Genomic DNA, 22,910 nt, shown 5'->3' with positions numbered 1-22,910 from the left:
GAGTATATATATATATATATATCTTTTTCCTTTCTGTTTATAAAATGAAACCATTTACAATTGTTGGTCCTGTAGGTTATCTCTGGTTTTCTCTGACTTTCTAGATAAAAAAAGGCCAGAAAATACATGAAAACAAATACATATGCATATACACACACACACACACTCAGAATGGACAAGAATGCACATTCGTTCACACACATACACACACTCAAAGCCGTGTGAGCGACTTCAAAGCCGGGCAGCTGCTGGGACAGACCTTTGTGAATACATTTGCTGGCCACTGCTGGATCATCCCTCAGGCTACACTGACCATCCCACACACTCTGATAACAAGGGTGAGAGAGAGAGAGAGACGAGAAGAAATATATGAGAAATATGAGACAAAACACAGGAAGACAGAAAATAAAGGTAAGAATAAGAGCTCAATTCTAAGGGGTCCAAGCACCAAAATGTGCCGAACCCCTACTGTTTTTAATAAGGATGCACTGAAAATCTTTGGTAGAAAATGGTCCAAAGTGGTACTTTCAATTTTCAGCCAAAATAGAATTATGCAAAGATTAAACAGGCCTACAACAAAGTGTCAAAATCTATGACTTCACACATGACTTTAATGGTGATGAAAATGAGAAATAGAGATTAAAAATGCTGTTTATGTCCTTTGATTTCATGCACCAGCCACCACAGAGCAGCAGTGGAGCAACAGTGAAAATGTCAGCTATGTGAAACTAAGCAGGTTCTATGAGGGACATGAGACAAGAGCTTTCTCATCTGTGTTCATGCCAAGTGTCAAGAGGAGGTACAATACCCAAGAACCTCTACATTGAAGCTTTGCTGCTTGAAAACATCACATCCCACTCAGATACAGCAAACGAGTACATTAAAGTATAGCATTTTGCTGTGTATTTAAAGTTTTCTTTTGTCATCTTCTCTTTACAGGCTTGCAAACATGTCAGAACATCTGCAGTAAGCCGAGACGCTAAAATAAAATAATAGTTTGTCACTATTATTCAATACTTTGATCAGTGTTTCCCAAACCGGTCCTCAGGGCTTCGCAGATGGTTCACATTTTTCCTTCAACCCTTTGTATTTTGAGTTAGGTTGGAGACAACATGCAGACCATCTTGGGGGCCTTGAGGACCAGGTTAGGAAAAACTGGCTTTAATGATTTTACTTGGATTTTATCAAAAAATGTATGCCTGCTGGCCTTTAAATCACGTGTAAATTTCATGATGAATGGAGCAAAGGAAATGGCCCAAATTATTGGAAAAAATCTGTTTCCATTGACTTAGATTAAAAGAAAAGCAGGTTTTTTCCTTCTCCTGTAAAGTTACCATTTTGGAGATACGAGGTTTTGTTGTGACAGCAGCTATGTATATATAGAGTGTGTATATATTATATATATATATATATATATATAATAATATATATATATATATACACGGAGAAAGACAACTCCTGATTGGCCAGTTTTCTGCTCAGCATTACCCTTCTGCATCACTTGCAATTTAAATACAAGCATCTGTTGAATGAAAATGAACTAATAATCACAGACATGTACTTTTTTAGTCCCAAGAAATATATATATATATATATATATATATATATATATATATATATATATATACACATTTATATATATAAATGTAAATGAAATTTGTTTTTTGAGCATACACATGAATGAAATATATTACATCAACACAAATACTGTCGTTCATTTTGCTTTTGTAGTTTATTTATGGAAACGATCTACACATTTGAAACCAATCAATTCAAGGTGACGCATTTTTTCAGCGTTTCCTGAATTTAGGTTTTGGCCAAGAATTCTAATTTCGGTGCTTTAGTAGTTTTTAATGTATCATATTTATTACTAAGGAATAAATAATGCAGCAGGCATCTTGCAAGCGTCCATTTCTGATTGTTGCCTCTACAACTGCTGATAGTGGCCGGACTCAGCGCTGACTTGGCGAGCTGTTCTTGTTCTCGAGGTGAAATCCTGCCATTTGCGGAGCCGCGAGCAGGCTGGATGAACTGTAGCACCAGGGTGTCATTTCACACAAGCCCAATATTTAGCTTCCACCTGTGTGTGTCTGGCAATGACGCAAGCACACACACACATACACACAGACACACATACACACACACACACACATTTCTGAGTGTGAGGGAGAAACTCGGACTTTCATAAATTAAAAAGTGAAGTGAATGAGTGAGAACCTGAGGGAGAAATGAAACAAGGGATCAGGAGAATAATACATAAGCATGAGTGTGTGGTGCCCTCGTCTTTGTGTGTGTGTCTGTGTGTGTGTGTGCACACGCAGGTAATGATACCAGCAGGGACTGAATACAGAACAGTCATGCAAATATGAGTGTGTGTGAGTGTGTGCGTGTGTGTGTGCGTATATGTGTGTGTTTGCAGTATCTGAATCATGCGGGTCAGTGTTGGTCCACTGATATATTCTCAAAAGTTAAAACTAGGTTACAGCTCCTTACTGTGGACAAACAGGCAGACAAACAAAGAGGTGAAGAAAGAAAGAAGGAAAGAAATAGCAATAAATTTTATTTATATAGAGCTTTTTAATTTTTTTCATTCTGACAAAAAACATCCAGGCCTGCGAGGGTCACTAAATTATTTAAAAGAAAGGTTCTGTGCAGGTACATTTATCATTAATCAAGGTACAAACAATGTAAATGTTCCCTCAAAGGTATAACAGTGGTTTTAAGGTCCAACTGTGTACTTGAAATAAGTTTCTCCCAGTGAAAAAGTACATATTTGTACCTTTTCATAACCAAATGTTTTAAAACAGAACAATAAAATAAAGGCCTGGAGACGAGACGGGGTGTGTGGAGTCAATACAACTTGGATTATGGTACAATTATGTTCCCTGACTAAAGGTACTGAGATGTACCCTTGAGGAAACCACCCCAGTAACAGTAAGGTTACTGCCCCAGTGACAGTTTCATACCTTTTTTCTAAGAGTGCAGTAGAGATTATTAATTGCCTGTCACTTGTCACTAATCTGAAGGATTACTGTATTAAAGTAAAGTAATCTGATTACCAGTGGGGAACTTGCAGGGCCTTCTAAGCCTTCAGAGGAGGTCTAATGATTTCTTGGGACTAAAAAAGTACATGTCTGTGATTATTAGTTCATTTTCATTCAACAGATGCTTGTATTTAAATTGCAAGTAATGCAGAAGGGTAGCATCTTTGAAATGCTGAGCAGAAAACTGGCCAATCAGGAGTTGTCTTTCTCCATGGTATACAGGTAAATATAGCTAACTTCCTATTAGTTAGGACTTCAGGAGCTGAAGAGAAGGACCTACGCATTAACGCACAAGTATTGTAAGCATCAAGCTAGCTAACATTAGTGATATGATTAATAACTGTAACATTCGTGATGTATTCACCTTCTCGGATGAACTTTATGGTCAGTGTTATTGTTTAAAGATGTTGACATTTATTTTGTCTTTTGTTTATTTCAGTTCAGGAACCCTCAGAGCTTTAAGGCCTTCTAATCATTTCTTTGATATAAAATAATGCATGTGTGTAAATTTTTTGTTTATGTTTATTTAATAGAATCATCATGCTTGTAAGTATAGTAGTAATACTCTAATTGTTTTTTGGAAACAAAAGGGTTAAATTCCTGAAAGGCATGACAATCAGGTTATTCTTCTCTATGTTATCTAGTTAGATACAGCTAAGCAAGCTCTACCATTGGTTAGGGCTTCGATAGCTGAACAGAAGGCCTAACATGTCAGATTAACCTCACCATAGTTAGCAATGGACAGTGGAAACAAGCAATCTGTTTTTATTTACAATAGCTGGGACCAAGTTTGTGAGATAAAACGTCACTCTAGGCCAGGGGTCGGCAACACATGGCTCTGGCCTGGCATGCGGCTCTTTTACTGCCCTGTTGTGGCTCCTAATCCTCCTTTGCAGTAAAAAAAAAAAGCTCTGCTGATTGTTCTAACACAGTTTTAACTGTAATTGGTCTTAAACGCTGGAGTTAATGTAGCCTATATCTGCTAATTCACCAACCTTTAACCCTGAAGACTGGTGCCAGACTGCTGGTCACCATAGCAACACAGACAACATTCTCAACTAGCTAGTAGCTCATGAAATGGCAAAGAGAAAGATCTAAAACGAACATCTGTAATTTGAAGATGAACAGACCTATTTGTGTTTATAAGCACTCAGATGGTTTCCTGATACATTTAATCTGTAATCAGTTACATTCTGGCGCCTCAGGCACCATTGAAGATGCTACGTACAAGATAAAAATGTGTTTTACAAGCTTCAGATAAAACATATGGAATGTCTTTTACGAGCTTCTGTGCTTATTCTGTAATGTCCAAAAAACTGCCGATAGATTAGTGCTAACATAACACTATAATCCCATATGGAGGCTTGCTGGATTTAGCATTATTGCAGAGGTGCTTTTCCCCTGTTTTTGACAGTGTGTTCACATTTGTGGCCCGGACTGAAGGCCTGGCTCTAATAGTCTCAGTTCACCTCTGATTTAATTATACAACTTTAGAAAAGAGAAGTAATATAAAAGAAAGTGAAGGTAATCAGATTACTTTAATATACTGTAGTAATCCATTGGATTAGGCTACAGACTACACTTTTTAAACAGGTAATCAGTTGTGTGTACAAAAAAAAAGCATTTTTAAAGTAATCTTTCGAAACCTGAAAATGTGTTTACATATGTTTAACTTAATAAATCACATTGCAATACTAGGACATCACACGACAACAGAACGATTGGCAGTCGCATCATTTTCCCTTAGAGAGGAGGCCTATGACGTTTTCCTATATTTTCATTATAATGGGTTTAAAGTGTTTGAGTTTTTCTGAATCATTTCTCGTTGGAAAATGTACCAAAAACGTCAGATTTCTGCATTGTGTTAGATCTGCAAAGATCTTTTCTTTCACTTTTCTACACAATATATGCTTCACAATAGGGACATCTCAGCATATAAATGACTCCCGTGGTCATACACATGATTTTTTCTTTCATTTTTTTCCTCTGTGCAGTATAAGGATCATTATAGCAGTGAGATGTACATTGATAACTGCGGCAGTGGCTTTTGCCACCTGAGTTGATGCTGATATCCGTCCGGAATGTGAACAAACCAGATTCTTTACTTGCTTAAAAAGCCATAGCTAGATCACTATAGTGGTACTCCGTCCATCTGTAGAACACGTCAACGTAATTGATATGTTCAATACATTTGCGTCTATACTTTCCAAACTATCTCTGTTTATGCCAATAGGGAAAGAAATGGTACTGCAGGTTGTGGTGAATGTTTTCTTTGCACAAAATGGATATTTTACTCCAATAATGGCCAAAAACATTCCATTTTGGAAATCAGTGGAAATCTGAACTGAATAACACACACACACACACACACACACAATGCCTTCCCATTGCCAATTATCAGTGTTAGCAAGTGATGGAATGCATGTAATCTGGATTACATAATCTGAACACAAAAACCAAGTACTTTTAATGAGAATAGGATACTTAGGCTTAAACAGATTTCAGTTCATTTTTAGGATTATTATTTAATAATTACATTTTTGATTAAATGACACCAATAAATCAGTATACAAATTCTTAATGTAATGAGTTAGCGCATAAACTGCATAATAGCTGTGCCACTGTGACTGGTGGTTACACTTTGGGTACCCTGGTCAGATTATGTTTGGTTTATTTTCTTTCCTACACACATCTGCACCTTTTAATACATAATTCATATGTATTTGCTGACTTTAACATATGGGAAAAGGTAAATAAAACATCAAATGTGGCCCTGTGCAAAAGTTATGGCACATTTTATCATTTTATATGTTAATCTTAGCAAATAAACAGGAAATATGCACAAGAATTCAACAAAATATTAAATTTAACTGGGGCGTTCAAAGTCCGCATATGACTGTGTGAGTTTTTTGGGATAAAGAAGAAAGGAAGCATAATGGAGCTGTATCTTTATATGGCTCATACACTGTGAAAGATCAGAAATAGCCATTGAATATGTGGATATCTAGCATAGGTCATAGGTTGTCCATAGGTTTGATGTGAAATGTGCCATTCTAGAGAGACTCAGATTTTTTACAGTGGTGGTCATAGGAACCAGACGTCTAAAAATGTTTAATTCCCTCTAAAAGCTCCCTCACATGAAATTATTACATGAAATGGTTATGAATACACTGCCTGATATCTGAGACACTGTTTTACTCTTTAGTTCAGAGATGAGGTTTCAGCCTGAAACACAATTTTCAAAATCTATTCAATGGTGAAGAGATACATGCAGGGAGTAGGAAAAAGAAAATATTTTTGTTTTGGAATTACTACTATTTTACCACTATCAACATCAAAAACTCAGAAAACGAAAACACTCGTTTTGAGTAGTGAATAAAATGACGATATCTGAGTAAACAATGCGAACCCCTGGTTCCTATCACCACTGTAGAGAAATCAGAGCCATTTCTGTACACTGGCCGGATTTCCATTCAAACATTTCTCAAATGTTATTAAATTCCAGCAGAAAGAAAATTTCTATCCACTACATTTATGCAAAGAAACTTCACGTGACGTAGGCTACCATGATTAGGGGCTGCATCGAAACAAGCATGAAAGAGAGATTAAACTCAGTTTTTGCTTTAAGTAGAATTATCTTTACAGCTATTTGCCATCTTTTTATGATTGTTTGCAGCTCAGAGACAGAGGCAATGGCCCACCTAATGAGGGCTGAAATCTCTGTGTCACCCCAACGATATCTACCTTGCATCTGGGAATGCAAACGCACCAGAAAACTTCTGGGAGCACATTGTGCAGAGGCATTTTTTCAAACGAGCTTTAGATTAGGTATTTCAGAATGTTAAAAGCGACCTTCGTAAAGCTATACGCCACGATTAGACCACATGTTGGGCCAATCATTTCTCACTTATGGCTTGATACGTCATTGTTTATTCAAAAAAATTCTAACTTTTCCACCTTGCTCTAGTGATATTTGGGTATTTTTTCAAATTTTGGGCTTTTTCCATTCAGGTTTTTTTTCTCATTTTCAAAATTTGCAAAAAAAAAAACTGTGGACGGAAAACCACTAATGAAACATTTCACAACAAACCACTCTGAATGACTTTCATTACATCTCAACCACTGAATTAAGCAGCATCCAGAAAAAAACGGAATCCCCATTGAATATGTTTTTGCATATTGAATAGGTTATTGCACTTGTTTTGGATTTGTTCATCAGATTAATCAGTTGTGTTGTGCAAATGACAAATACGTAAATATTACCAAATAAAGAGGCTACAGATGCTTTGGGTATTTGTTGTGAAATGTAGGTGTTGGATTAGCTGTGATAAACACTGCAGGAGCAGCGCTCACCCTGGTATTGTTTGAGGAAAGAATACACACAAGTTTACCTGCTGGAGTGCATTTCCAATGTCCCTCACGTACAGACGCATGCACACACATACTCGGCAGCCCCTTTTTGAGTGAAAACACACTCCTACAGATGGTAGAAGGAGCTCACAATTTGCACACACACACACACACGCACACACACACACACACACACATGCAGGGGGAGTGGTGCCCTAATGAGGCCCTGAGAGACCTGGCCGGCCTGTCAGTCAAACTCAGCACCACGCTGACATGAGGCTGACAACAGCAATGAGATATTTACTGCATTCACACAGACACACATACTTAAGGAAGATCGATGTTTTAGGCAAATATGTGCCGTATGTGAAAGACAGCACTTAAAGCTATAATGATCCACACAGGGACAGCTGGAATGGAGATGAGGAAATGTAGAGGGAGAGAAAATGTATAGCAAATGCACGATCTGTATGATATACAGTATTATAGTAATAATAGTTTTAAAGTTTTACAGTCAGATAGACAGTATTACAGTATTGGTATGGTATTTGGACACTGATGCAAATTTGCTTGGGGTGGAGGGGGCACTTTTTGAAATTATGCTAATTTATTCCGGGGGGTTACAAGACGGTCATTGAAAAACTAAGCTGTTGGACATCAAATATTATTAAATATTGCTAGTTTAAAAACCTAAAGCCAAAATAGATTGTTGTTTTGTGTAGTTAAAGTCAGTAACGACAAAGGAACACCGACACGCCCTGGAATTATTTTCAACACCTATTTACTCTACCATGATTGTTTGTTGACTTATACCACGGCAGTTATTAATAACCCTATTTCTGTTTAATTATCGTCATGTTTATAGCAAAATGCACAGCAGACGAAGAGTTTATTGTTTGCTTTCCAGTGTCGACCAGAGGAGGATGGGTTCCCCTTTTGAGTCTTGGTTCCTCTCAAGGTTTCCTCCTTATGCTTTTCTTGCCACTGTCACAATTGACTCGCTCATGGGGGCTCGGACCTGGATTTTTCTCTAAAGCTGTTTTGCGACAACACTTGTTGTAAAAAGCAGTATATAAATTTTAAACTTTGACTTGACTTAAATTATAGTGACACAATAGAAAGGAAAAATGCCATTCTGTAGTCTCTACTGATTATATATGATATTCGTGTTTGTTTTTGTGTGTTAATACTGACATGTCAAGCATATCAATATGTTAAGTGTAACTGTTAAATGTAATTGTAGGCGAACCCCCCCCCCACACACACACCCCGCTGCTCAGACCAAATTTGCACCTCTACACATTTGTACATAAACTTATATGCAACCATACACCAGTTAGTTCTGATGACACAATTGAATTGGCTGAGAAGTGTTTTACTTGTGCCACTATTTGTGATGTTTTTCACAGTAACTACCATCATACCGAGCACCAGTTGCTAAGCAACAATTCGCTTTACTCTGCAGCTAACCTTTACTAATTTACTTCAGCACATACAAAAACAGACAATTGGACATATTAGATAACTTTTATAAGGTCACAGACTCGGAAGAAGATTATGTTGTGCTTCATGCTGCGTTAGGTAGGTATTTAACAGAAAACTAGATATTGTTTTGAATGGAGCAGTGACTGAAAATCCTCTACCGCCTCAAGAGTTCAATTTTCCCAAATTTCAGCTTCAACAGGTGGTATGAACTAGAGCCCATGTGTCAAACACAAGGCCAGATCAGGCCCACGACACAATCCTAGCCGGCCCACAAAAGTATTTTAATTTTCTACTAATATTAGCCCGTTTCACAATGCGCTGCACTAGTCCCCAGCATGCACTGCAACATAATGTGCTCTCCGACTCTCCTACCCCAACAATAGACTGTGGGACAGCGGTTACACCTCAGATCTACAACATATGACCAAACACACTAACTGCATTTTAGCTGCAGTTCAACCTAAATAAACACCTAACGTCAGTTCAGCAGCTCAGAAACTGAGCCCAAGTTTTAATGAACTTGCAGCAAAGAAAGGATGTCAGGAGTTCAAGCAGATAGGTAGGGTTAAAAGCCCGAGCACCTGGGAACATTTAAATTTTGAACTTTTCAAGTGTTCATGTAATATTTCAAGGTCTACTACGAGTGCCTATATTTTACTGCTGAGGTTTTTGTGTATTTTGAATAAACAATGGCCAGTTCGGCTTAGAGCACAACATTAATTAAAAATGAAATAAAGACATAGGTGTTCTCTGGCCCACAGATTTGTTGAGATTTTTTAATATTGACCCTTTAGCAGCTGAGTTTGACACCCCTGATGTTAATTTTCCAGAAACATGGGCAATGAAAACTATTAGAAACATTATTGTGTGTTTAAAACACTTATTGGATGAAGCAGTGGCTAACACCATCACCCCACACACGAGCAGAGACGGCAAGAATGCTATCACCATGGCAATGTTTACATGCTGCCGTCGGCTGCGTAACATTGCCAATTTTGCTGCGAGGCGCGGACTGACGGTTTCTGAAGGCCGATATTAAACACAGTGTGCGGCCTGTTTGGAATTGGTCTCCAGGCTTTCTCCACAGCAGTGGTGAAAAATTGTTTATCATGTGTTGTGAGCATCCTGACCAATCGCACGTTCCTGTGGGTGTTTGGATGAATCAAAGCATTCACATAATTGAATAAACGTCAGTAGTTCTGGTTTGATAGTATGGGCCACTGATTAGTAATGGACAATGTCAATTATAGAAAAAAATTGAATGCATAGTTTACTCTATAACCTCTATAAGCCCCTCTCCCACTCCAATCCTAAATCCTGGAACATTACTGGAATACTTTTGCCGGGAATGTCAAGCTTTGCGTCATTTACGCACACAGCTCTTACGGTAGTTTACTGGGATGCACACGTTCATACTTGCCATGCAAGTCCAGGTAAACAAGACGAGCTGTCTTCAGCATGAGGCCAACAGCTCCTTCATTCTGAATCATGTGTAAATACTCCCCGTTACATTCTTCTCTCTGAAAACTGACGACTCAACTGTCAAAACAAAAGTGATTATCTGTTAATGATGCTGCGATATGTTCGGGTGGCATGCAGGGCAGATTTTTGCTGCTTTTCTGTAGAATGATGGACGCAGTAAAAAAAAAAGAAAACTAATTGAAAACATTCAATTGTAAAAGCAAAAGTACTGAAGAAATGTTCCACTTTGTCAACAAAGTAGACATCTTTTATTTCCCGGTTACAAGAACTGGGATTTCCACTCCAACTGACCCTAAAATTCAGTCCCAAAAAGAATCAGTTCCTTGATTCCAGGTATTCGGGAATGGACAGTGGACTTTAAAGCTTTGGACTCAATTTGGCACAGTGGCATTCAAGTTTGCCCCCCATGTGTTGTGAGATATTCTGTTGTCACTGTCTAGACAGGCTGTATGAAAACTACATCCTTCACATCCTACACAATTCACTCATCAATAGACCGGCTGTATATTACCTTAGACACAGTGGACGGTTAAAAGTAAACTGTACAATTTGATTCAATTTGGTATTTTTTGGTACAATTTGTACCAAAAAACTGGCTTACAGTTAAACAACATTGCTAAAATATTGACACAGGAGAATCAGGTACAACTTAGCCAGTGCCCCCTCAGTCAGCTAAGCTAAGCCTAGTGTTAGCCCCCTAAATGTTCTAATATAATTAATTTTGTACTGTTTATTTTGACCAACTGATGTTCTCTATGTCTTGGATTTTGGAATCACACTATTGTGTGGTATCCACTCATCAATTCCCATCAAGTGGAATTGAAATCAGGGTCAACTCCAAAATATCTGGAATTTGACAGCCCTACTTAACCTCTTTTTGTTTAATTACTGTTAAATTTCCTTTTAAAAGTGCATCTATGATTCTCTAAACCATCGGTTCTCGAACTGGGGGTCATGGCAGTAGCACCTACTATGCTTAAAGGGGGCCTAAGTTTGATAACCGCCGCTCAAAAAATGTATATAACACATGTGGTCATTCTGACAAACTGCAATACACTACAGGAAGCATAGGGGGCGACGTGGCTTCATCACACCGTAAAAAGAGAACTTGCTTGTCTCAACTTTGCACAGAAAGTATAGAGGTTCGATTAGTTGACTCACTGAATGAATAAGGCATATTATATAATCATATTGTCACTAATGTAACAAAGCTTATGTATCTCTGAAGGAGTAACTTTAAAGGAGAAGAAAAGCAGCTTTCTCAAAAACTGTATGAGTTCATTTATCATGACTAGTCACTGTCAGAACAGTGTAGAAAAAGTTAAGAAGGTTGTGTTACAGCCATGATAAGTTACCTTGTCTGCAGTGTGCAGTCCTAGTCAACACCATTAGCTATAAAGCTAAAGCTACAAAAATGTCCCCGCAGTTTTCCCTCCCATTTTAGGAAATGAAGCGTCTACCTTTGACACATAAACCTGGCGTGTATACGACTGCGGCTGAACTCAATGCGCTCATAATGAGCCGTAGACACTCTGAATCCCCCCGGATCTGAGCTGAGAGAAGCAAGCTCCTCTAAAAGCTAATGACCCATACAGAGTAATCACCTCAAACAAACACTTCATCAGCACGGAGCGCGAGAGAGAGAGAGAGAGAGAGGGAGAGAGGAGAGAGAGGAAGGGCGAGAGAGAGGTGCTCAGACATGTTCGCTAAGCGGCACAGACTTGTGGGAGAGAGCGTTTGTGTGAATACACACACTGAGACGCACAGCGAGACAGACACACAGTAATTTGTAACACCGTAACTCTAAACTTGAGCGGTTGTTGTTGCATTCTTCTTCAGGGTGGGTTCGGCCTATCCCCCACTTTAGCCTGGAAAAGCCGGAACAATGCTGGGGGAGATTACTGCCTCAATCATCTCCACTCCACCACCGACTTCTTCTCATAACATGTAGCCCAGGGCACATGAGGCTGGTATTAGGACGATACTAACGCTAAGCATACGTGGAAATTAAACAGCATACATAGGCCCAGAAGCAGGCCGAGGTGGGCCTGTATGTCGTCATGTTCGCTCAGTTACGTGTACCTAAAGGTGAATTCCACTGATTTTTCAAAATATCTGCATAATTTGATGATTGAGATGTGAAAAAAAGTCAGGCAAACTGTTTTAATGTAAAGTGGTTCACTTACAGACTCGAATTTCTTTACAGTGGTGCTGATAGGAGCCACAATGTCTACAACAGAAATATAGCCATTTTACTTACTATTACAGTGACCAGTGGACCTCCATGTGTCTTCTACAAGTTTTCTTTGGGGACTTTTTTGCCTTACAATGCGCTGCATGTCCCCTCTCTGCCTTCGGACTTTAAAAAAATATGCTTTAGGCCAAAATCTTATCTCAAAACTCATAAACACAATGTGTCTGACATCAGGCAGAGCATTCGTCACCATTTTATGTAATAACTTTCTTGTGAGGGGGCTTTTAAACTCTTCAGACATCTGATTCCTATCACTACTGGTAAACAATTGTAGCTCGGATTCTTTAGAAAAGAGCGTTTCATATTGAACCACTCTGAATGACTTTGTGTACATCGTAACCATTTAATTATGCCAAAATCTGGAAAAAATCAGAGGAATATTTTGATGCTCACACTTTTTTCATATCGCTGCTGAGGTGTCAAACCTTTGTGTCGCCAAAATGGTCAGTTTACAGGAGAAGAAAATATATGAAAATGAAAAATTAACAATAAACAAAAAAACTTTAATGGAACTAGATTTTATTCCAAGCATCTTTGGCCCATTTCTATTGGTCAGTTTGTCGTGAAATGTTCCAAACTATCATTTAGCTGCTGACATTTTCTTAACTAACAATAACGTCATGCATGTTCAGTATAGAGATTTAGTTTTGTTTCCTGTTACAATGTTTTTTTCCCTCATTGCGTCATAGTTCTTACTTTGGATAGGCATTTTAGCAAAAATGCCCTGCGATGGACTGGCGACCTGTCCAGGGTGTATCCTGCCTTCCGCCCAATGACAGCTGGGATTGGCTCCAGCACCCCACCGCGACCCAGAAGGATAAGCAGTTTAGATGATGGATGGATGGATTTTAGCAAAAATGCTTCAATAATGATGATCATTAAGCAGAAATAAGAAGGATTATAAAAAACTGTTGTTGCACAAGTTAACAACTAATCATAGTCCAGGTCAGTTCTTCTTTCTTTTTGACATTACCAACTATAACTGAACAAAACAACAATCTACAGTCTGTTTTGATTTCAATTAGAGTTTAAAATGAATGGGGACAGTTGACAGTGGTATAATATTTGATATCTGACATGACACCGTCAATCTCAGCCAAGGCAGTGGAGCATGGAAGAAGCAAAAGAAGAAGAAAAAAGTTTAAGAAGAGAGGGAAAAAACTTAAACTTTCTTGGGAGCAAAAGAGAGAAAAAAGAAAAAGAAAAAAGCACCCCTCCAACAAAACAAGCAAAACAACAACAACAAATAAATAATAAAATAAATAAATAAATAAAGTTTTTTGTGAAAAAAAAATGAGTAGAAAAAAAAGCAAGAGTGAAAAAAACTTTCAAAAGTTTGAAAACAACAATTCCGTCTGTAAGATGAAGGCAGATCGGGTCAGTGCTTCTTTGTTTTCGACATTACTGACTAAAACTAAACTAAACAGTCATCTACAGCCTGTTTTGATTTCAATTAGAGTTTAATATGTATGGGAACAGTTGACAGCGGTGTAATAATTGATATCTGACAGCTGTTTCGCATCTCAACTATTTACTTTTTCAACATCCCACAACCCTCAGTGCCTGCACTGCCTTACTGCCGATCTCTCCTCTTAGTTTTCAACTTTTGCAATTTATTTTAGACCAAAAGGATCCAAAAAAAGAGAAGAATAGAGCCTAACGAACTCCAGTTTCTATGCTAATAGATGCTGGATGTTTGTACTTCAGTCATTATTTCACTGAAGGAAGTCCACTCCTCTGTGAGTAGATAAGCTGACAGAAAGGAGCTGGACATCAATAAATTAGACAAAGTGCAGAGCAGTTATGGAGGGTAGAGTGCGTGTGGCCCTCTAGGTGCTTCTCAGTGGGAGGTTTCGAGGATCACGCTGCTTTCAGAGGATTCCGTCACCCAGTATGAGTAAAGCCTTCACTAACAAACCTGCTTATCCGTCCTGCAGCACCACCTTAGCACTGGACGCACACACACACACACACACTCACACACACACACACACAGCTCCGACCTGCAATTACTCCAGCACCGTGTCATTACAGACTTATACAGCATGCTATTATCACACCCTTATAGACAGGCCAGAGGGAGGGAAGGGGTGCGAACGAGAGGCGCAGCTCTCACAAGAGGTCTTTCAAACAAGGCTTCTGAAGTCAAGCAGTCCAACTTTTTTGGATTACTGTGGTAATTAATAATCCGCCTGATATAATGAGCAGCACTCGGTTCTCCACTGGACACTGAGAGCCATAAAATGGGCCACTACAGCCGGTATAAACATGAAATAGGGTGGTGTGTGTGGTGTTTGTGTGTGTGTGTGTGTGTGTGTGTGTGTGTTTGTGTCTGGGCTTCTTCATAGATGGTCATGCCCTAGTTGTTCTTTTGTGCTGGATTAGGGGGGGTCGATTGGGGGGGGGCGACGTGACACGTGAAGCAACTGTCTGGGAAAGCATGACATCATCAATCTCAGCCAAAGGAGTGGAGCGTGAAAGAAGGAGAAGAAGATGAAGAAAAGTTTAAGAAGAGAGGGAAAAAACGTAAATCTGGTCAGAAAAAAAAGAGAGAGAGAAAAAAAAAAGAAAAAGTCTTGGCACCTCCCTTCCAAAAAATAAGCGAAAACAAATGACAAAAAAAAGAATAAAAGAAAAAATGAAGTTGGCATTTTTTGTAAAAAAATAATAATAATAAAAAAGGTTTAAAAAAATAAAGAAGTTGAAAACATAAAAAACGCAAAATAGAAAAACGTTTTAAAAACTTTTAAAAAACGTTTAAAAACTTTTATTTTCCTAAAGCTGCCCTAAAGCGCACGAACCGTGTGCCAGTATCCCGCTGAACGGCCCCGCCCCCTTTTCTTCTACCTGTGCTGATCAGTCTGGAGCTATTTTAATGTGGGGGTCCTGCCGTGGGGGGCTATTTTCCTCGCCCTGTCCCTTTAAGCCGCCTCGCGCCCGTTCTCTCTCTCTCTCTCTCTCTGTCTGTGTGCTGTGTCCGCGCGCTCCGAGCTCAGAGTGTCGTTTTACAGCGCGTGAGCTCGAGCTCCTCCTCCTCCTCTCCGCGCGCCGCGTTCTAAACGAGCCCGCTGGCCGCGCGAGCCCGAGCTCCCGCCACTCCGGCAGCGCGAGCACCGTGTTCAGCTCCGGGTTCTACTCTCAGCCCCCCTCCCTCCTCCTCCTCCTCCTCTTGCTGCTGCTCCTCAGCCAACGGACGACCAACTGAAGTCCTACAAAAACACGGTTATTTTTGTCGCCTTTTGAGCCATTTCCCGACTTTAAAAGTCATGTCGTGCCCATGGATTGGAGAGAAGAGATGATTTTCTTTCCCAAATAGCCATTTTTGTACGTTTTGTATTCTTTTTTTCAACTGTAAAAGTCCTTTTTTGGGAGAAAGAAAGAGTGAAGGGGCGACACGACGTGACCGTTGCAACTTTGGCTAACGTTACTCTCCGGCTTCCCTGCAGCCACAGAAGGAAGGAAAAGAAGTTAGAAGTGTTAACTTACTCCTTTTTGTGCCTCTTTCGGACACGATATCGCATCGAATTGCAAAGTGTGGATTATAGAAAGTGGAGTGGAAGAGGAAACGCTTTCGAAGTTGGGCTTGGACTTTTGTTTTTTCCCCTTTTTTTCGGTTTTTCGGTGTGCTCCCGTCGCTTTGTTCTCAGATTTACCAGTTAACGTTAGCTAGCAGCTCGAGCACACGGCCAAGTTTGCTGCAAGTCCCACGACTCTTTTTTTTTGAGACATTTGGAGACATTTCGAGTTTTTTCCAGGACCCATTTGAAGCGAAATAACGTATACACACACTCAAGTGGGTCGTTCGTCATTGTAGTCATGGACAGCTCGGATTTGTCTCCGTTTGCCGAGGATTATTTCTGAAACCGTGGGAAGTGGTTGTTGTCAGAACTTCGTGCTCTCGATGCTCCTTGAGAACTGAGCGGACTGTTTATATCTGTGAAAAGTCGTTAGGCTAACGTTACAGTTGGCTTCGCGATCCTGTGTTGGTGTTGTTGAAGCGAGGATAACGTTCGCACCTTTTATTAGTCGGGGGGAAAGAAAATAAATATTAAACTACTAAACATGCCCCAGCTAAACGGAGGCGGCGGGGATGACTTGGGGGCGAACGATGAAATGATTTCGTTCAAAGACGAAGGAGAACAGGAGGAGAAAATCTCCGAAAACGTGTCTGCCGAGAGGGACCTGGACGACGTGAAGTCCTCTTTAGTAAACGAGTCAGAAAACAACAGCAGCTCCTCCGATTCTGAGGTAAGGTGCTCTTTTCAACAGGTTGCACTGTTGTCAACGGGGCTTGAAGGGGAGTTTAACCAATATTTTCAAAATTTCTGCATAATTTGAGTGGTTGAGATGCGAACAAAGTCACCCAGAGAGGTTTGGTGTGAAATGCTTCATTGTAGAGACCCTGATTTCTTTACAGTGGTGGTGATAGGAACCAGAGGTCGCCATGTCTACAACACAAATATAGTCATTTTATTTACTATCCAAAACCACCAGTGAAGCTACATGAGTTCTGTTTTGTATATGTACTGTTAATGATGGTGAAATAAATAAATGTGAAAAGTTTTCTTTGGGGACTATTATGCCTTACAGCACCCTGCATGTCCCTCTCCACCATGAAAGAATTAAAATACATTTTAAGCCAAAACTTAATCAAAAAAAACCTTTCTAACACAATGTCTAAGACATCAGGCTGCGTATTCATAACCAGTTCATACAACAACTTTCTGTGAGCTTTTAGAGGTGGACGTCTGGTTCCTATCACCTCCACTGTAAACAATTCTCACTCTGTAGTTTTCTCTAAAAGGAAGCATTTCACACCAAACCACTCTGAATGACTCCGTTTACATCTCGACCGTTTAATTATGTTGAATTTCTGAAAAATCTCTTGTGTTCCCCTTTAAGCTGTTGCTGTGTCTTTTATGGAAACGACCTGTTTGTGTTTACTCTCATTTTATGCCGTGCTTTTCGTGTTTGGACCCACCAGCAAACAGAGAGACGCCCTCAGCCCAGACCCGACACTGAAAGTTATGAGAAAGCCCGAGAGTATTTTAGTGAAGGTGGGAATCTCTGCTTCATATATGTACTAGGTGAACTCTCACTTCCACAGTTGTGCTAGTTTTTCAAGCCCTAATCTCACCCTTTCTCGTTTCTCCTCCAAAGCTTTGAGAAGACAGCAAGATGGAGGCTTTTTTAAGAGCCCCCACTATCCAGGCTACCCGTTTCTAATGATCCCGGATCTCGCCAGCCCTTATTTATCCAACGGCGCCTTGTCTCCCAGCGCCAGGACGGTGAGTAGCCCTCAACATACAATATGAGTTTATTCACAACACCGCAGAGGATGCACTGAGTTACAGCACTTTTAATGGCCCGTGTTACTGGGGCAGGACGAACACTGCCATATTTCCTTCAAGTGGCCAAAACAAGGAGTATCTCTGAAGTTCTTTTGTTCGTCTGGGGTTGAGAAAAGTTGAGGCCAAACTGCTTTTTCTTGTCCTAGCTCACCCTCTGTGAGACGAGGAACAAATGGCACACTGTGTTTCTTGTCTTGTGCAGAGTGAAATCTTTGTAGTTGAAAAGTTTTACATGGTCCAAAATGACTAAAATATTGAGCCAGATAGATTACACATACGAGCATGTGTGTACATGCAAGCACATAGATATGCATGTGTTGAGAGTGATCTCATCTTGTGGACTATAAATGGCTCCGATGTGGGCGCACAATCTTATCGTTAACTTGCGATTTCTCTGTATGACTTGAGATGTTTTGTTCACATGCACTTGTAGTACTGTTGTAGTTGTAGTTGTAGTACTGACAGCAGCATGCCTTTAAATGTATTTTAAGTTTGTATAGTATTTGTGAGACCTAGGTTGTGAAGCTGGTTGTCGTGATTTTTTCCATTTAGTAAGATTATACTTTTAAAAAGACCCTCCCACCCCCTGCAAAAATATATATTAAAACAATTCATAGGTGCATGTGATTTAGTCAGGCCACTTATTATGGTCTATGACATTTGTAGGTCAGCGTTTGAGTTATAGCTGCATACTTTATATCTAAAAAAGATTTAGTGATGTTATGCCTTCATGGTCCTGGCTCTTCTGGTGTCGTTCTTTGTCCAAATATGTCTTTTGCCTGGCTGTCATCTTTGTGTTTGTCTGTGAAATGCTTGGCTAATGGAGCTAATACCCAGTGAATTCAGCTCTGCGCTGCCCAGCGTTTGTCAGTAATTAAGCGTTTTGAGTTTGCTTGTTTTGCCTGAGTGAAAATTAGATTAGTATGGCTAAGGGAATGGAATGGTGGGGGGATGTCGCGCTGAAAGTCTATCAGGGTGTGCTTTGTTTTTTTTCTCAGAGGCGTCACTTTCTGGATGTCTGTTAAAAACTTGAGGGCCGCTGAAGCTGACGCGCCCGTTCTGGCCCTTCTGATTTTTGTTCTGCTGAGTTTCTGCTCTGGGAAAAAGTTGACTGGCCTTTTAGCCTGTGCAGTGGCTCCTTTCAGCCCCGTTTGCAAAGGACTCAGCAGGCATTCATGTCCGCTTTGGCCGAGTTGGTGTACGTCAGCGCTGTTAAAAAGAGAACGAGAGAAAGAAAGTTTGGGGTCTCCACAAACTGAGGCGAAAAGCTTTTTCGTTCAACTTTTTCCCTTTCTTTTCTTTTTTTTTCGCCCTTTTTCTTTACCTAAACTGTGAACCATCTCCTCTAAATCTCTGGGTTACACCACTATTGTTTATTCCAACCCACAAATCCCTCTCCTTGCCCTGAATCCCAATGCGATTTGATTGGAACCAGCCAAGCATTTGACTGAAAAGCAGCAACCTCTCCCCCTCCTCCCCCCCTTCCAGCCCCCTTCCCTAACTTTTTCTCCCATTTTTCTTCACTCCCCCGTCTCCTCCCTCCTCCTTGCGTGCTCTACCTCCTTTCCCAGTCCCCTCTATTCAATTACTGAGGCGTTAGGCCAGCATTGTTATTCAGAGGGGGTGCTTGATGGCTTCATTGGGGATCTCCATAGGCCCTCATTAGCGTAATGGCCGCTCCTTACGCTCTTGGTGCATACCATTGCAGGGATCTTCTTTTGTTTCTCAGCCTATACAACTTTTTTTTAAGGCAGACTTGGCTTAAATTATCTTTAACAGCATGCCTGCAAGCCTCTCTCTCCTCCCCTGTTGTTCTGCCTCCACTATTTCCATATGTTAATCCCTTTTGCATTTGCGTTCTGTAGTTTAACTTGGACTTGTGAAAAAAGGTTTTACGTTTCCTTATTATTTTGCAAAGTTCTCCGATAAGATTTGACATGTTTGAGAAGTTGTGCTCAATTTTAAACAAGGTATTTGTGTCAGTCGGAGCTCTTGAATACAGAAGAGCTCTGTTCTAACTAGCGTAATGCGCATTAAAGAGGCAGAGGCTAATATGAGCTTACTTGCAAACATTAAGATGGTGTCATTTCGGGTCAGGATTAGAAAGACGCTCTCCTCCTTTTCATTAAGTTTCACTGATTGGAGAAAGTAGCAGGCCTTTTTTTTTCCCCCCTCCACTGTAAATGACCCCCTGTGCAAATCCACATGGCTGTGCTTAGGAGATGAATATAGTCTCATCTTTTGCATTGTTCTGTTCTGAAAAGGAGGCAGCATCGCTGTCTAGTTTTAATTCTTCTCGTAATTCCATGGCGTATTACAGTTTGTTGGAGTTCGTAACCTTTTCTACGCTTGTATTCGCGTTTTATCGAGCAGATAATCATAGAGTGAGATGTCCCAGAGTTTCTTGTGCTTAAACTTATCAGATTTAGCCCTGTGTATGAAGTAAAGGGAGGTGTGTCTGTATCAAGGGGGCCATTGAGGCAGATGAGCTTAGTCTGTCAATCAACACCTTCCGTCTGAGCTGTGACTGAGACGCTGACTGGCTGGCATTCTTTAGATATTTACACACTAATCTTAAGCTGCCCCTCGGACCGACACGGCCACAGCTGTCAAAATCCCGTCAGGACTTTTCCAAACAAACCCTCGAGGAGGCCGTCAGAATCTCAATTATCTGCTTTTTTTTTACTCAAATTTGAGCTGCTGACTTTTGAAACAAACGTACAAACATAGCCTACACTGTGTTTGCCTGTTTGCCCAAAAGATAAGCCTTAGTCTGTCCTTTTTTTTCCCATCTGGAATGTGAGTTACTGCGTTTATGCCGTTCTGAAAGATTGCCCTAAGAGATGTCAGGAAGAGATTTTTGATAGTGGACAGGTAGAGGTTTTTACCAGAGTCTGAGGTTTTTTTGCTACGGTGAGGCTTTATGAACGGCAGTGTTTATACGAGGCGGGTTTTTGGAGACTTTTTGAGAGCAATTTGTAGGCAGCACAAATATCAATGAAAAGCCACAGAGAGATACGAGGAGAAGGCTGTAAAACACAATATTACATCTGTTTCAAGTTCTCAGACTAGGAAAGCAATACTAAAAGTAATCCATTCTCCGTTTCTGGTGCAATCGCCTGAGTTCTGTTTTCCGTTTAATGCTAAAAGTTGCAGGCGTCATATAGTTTCTCGGCTTATCGAATGCCAATGAAGCTTAATTTTTCTCCACGTCATGAAAATCCAAGCTAGAACGATCCTGAAATACAGCGCTGTGTGGAACAAAAGGGGAAAAAAGTTGAAATTGCTGCAGAGAATCTGAGTTTAGAATACCTGTGGGAGTTTGAGCAGGAATGTAAATATTATTGGTGCTAAAGAAAAGACCATTATTACCCTCTCGCCTCTCGTCGTGCCAGCCCATGAGTTGTTTTAGAGGGGTTTATTGTTTGCACGAGACTGGAAACATAAGGGTGCTTTGGGATGCTTTAAAGACAATAAGTATGTGTATGCAGGTGTGCATGTGTGGAAATGTAACCGCTCCTGAAGCCTGTAGGACCTTCTTATGGCTTTTCATAAATTTAAGGGAAAGATGAATATAAATTGTGCAGATTTGGGGAGTTTTTTTATGCCACACACTTTCTGTCATTGTTGCCAAATGTCAAATTTTCTTCCCTCCCATTGCTCCGCTAAAGCTTCTCTTCCATCTTCATACATCTCAGTAGGAGACGTATTCTATATGTACGAATGATCCCTTTAAATGCAAGGTGAACTGGAGGGATTCACGTTGAAGCTCACATCTTTAGCTTGGTTTCTGAAAGTCAAGCAAGTGCTTGTAATACAGGTCAGATCTAAAGCAAAGATTCATTTTCACCGGTTAATCCAACAGTATAACTCCAGACCTATTGATAAAAGACCCAGTGATGAAAACTTGTACAGCTCTTTTTGTTACCCTCTTTTCTATTTCACCAATTTTGTAGCAATTTTATGATGTGAAAGAAAAAGCAGCAGAGCCGTTCATTATGACAAAGGTGCAAGTTTTTAGCCCAGTTGGTGTTTGCTTGAAGGCCACTTGTCATGACAGTAGCCTTCATTGGCAATAGTATAGTACAATAGATGTAGGCCAACAATATCTCAACATTGTAGGAAATATTATTTGAAATACAGTTCAAATAAAGCTATAGAAAGTGGGAATGAATAGTTGTAAGGGGCGAAAAGAATGTGTAGATAAAAAAGTGTGGCAGGACGGAAGAGCTCGCGTTTTGACAGGCTATAGACGCGCGTTTAGCACAGCTGGCATGGACTGAAACATCGATTAGAATAAAGGCGTATCTGTTCCGTCAGACAGGAGACTAAATGTTGTTTTGTGAATTGGCTTTTAGAAGTGTAACATTTCAGAGATGGCTCAGTGTAATTCTCTTTCCTTGTTCTTAGTGTTCAGTTCACGGTGGATCAACATTCTTTACGCTCCAGGCTGTACACTCTGTTCTTCAGTGCTGGTTATGAGATTTCTTTGAGTAATATTGTGGAGAAGTACAGATTTATAAAAATTGATTTGGGGCCTGCTTAGAACAGAATTTCCCTAATAAGCCAGCGAGATTTGTGTGTTGGCTGGCTGTTCTCAGACCTGAATGCTTAAACTCAGTCTGTGAGCTGAAGAGGAGGGTATGGAGGGTTGAATGATGCAGGTAAAGCATAACTCCAGTACTCGCACAGCTGATGTATTGCATTTCTTTGGGTCACTCTTATACCATATTGATGATTGCTAGCCACTGTTCACTCAGCTATTCACCTGAAGTTACAGTTTTGGTTTTTCTTCAACATGTTGGATCAGACGCCACAATTTTAGTACAGTGTTCGATCAAACAGTGTAGATGGCTTCCATATTTATCTGGAGGAGCTGCAGTGTCAACGCAGTATGTTGTTTACAGCAATGTATTCGTTATTTACTGCCCAGAAATTAAGTTA

General features: G+C 40.1%; 1 protein-coding gene across 1 annotated transcript in view; it reads left to right on the top strand.

The window, feature by feature from the left end:
* The first annotated feature begins 16,677 nt into the window (after positions 1 to 16,677).
* The window catches only part of tcf7l1b (transcription factor 7 like 1b), a 50,143-nt gene continuing 43,910 nt past the window's right edge, over positions 16,678 to 22,910 (top strand). Inside the window, exons 1-3 of the mRNA XM_036578303.1 lie at positions 16,678 to 16,863; positions 17,600 to 17,672; positions 17,776 to 17,903. Of these exons, the coding sequence (XP_036434196.1) occupies positions 16,678 to 16,863; positions 17,600 to 17,672; positions 17,776 to 17,903 (387 nt within the window). The remainder of the gene's footprint in view (positions 16,864 to 17,599; positions 17,673 to 17,775; positions 17,904 to 22,910) is intronic.

The sequence above is a fragment of the Colossoma macropomum genome, unplaced genomic scaffold (assembly GCF_904425465.1).
Source record: "Colossoma macropomum unplaced genomic scaffold, Colossoma_macropomum, whole genome shotgun sequence".
NCBI classification, from domain to species: Eukaryota; Metazoa; Chordata; class Actinopteri; order Characiformes; family Serrasalmidae; genus Colossoma; species Colossoma macropomum.
Note: the sequence above shows the minus strand (reverse complement) of the source record. Positions and strands in the feature narration are given on the sequence as shown.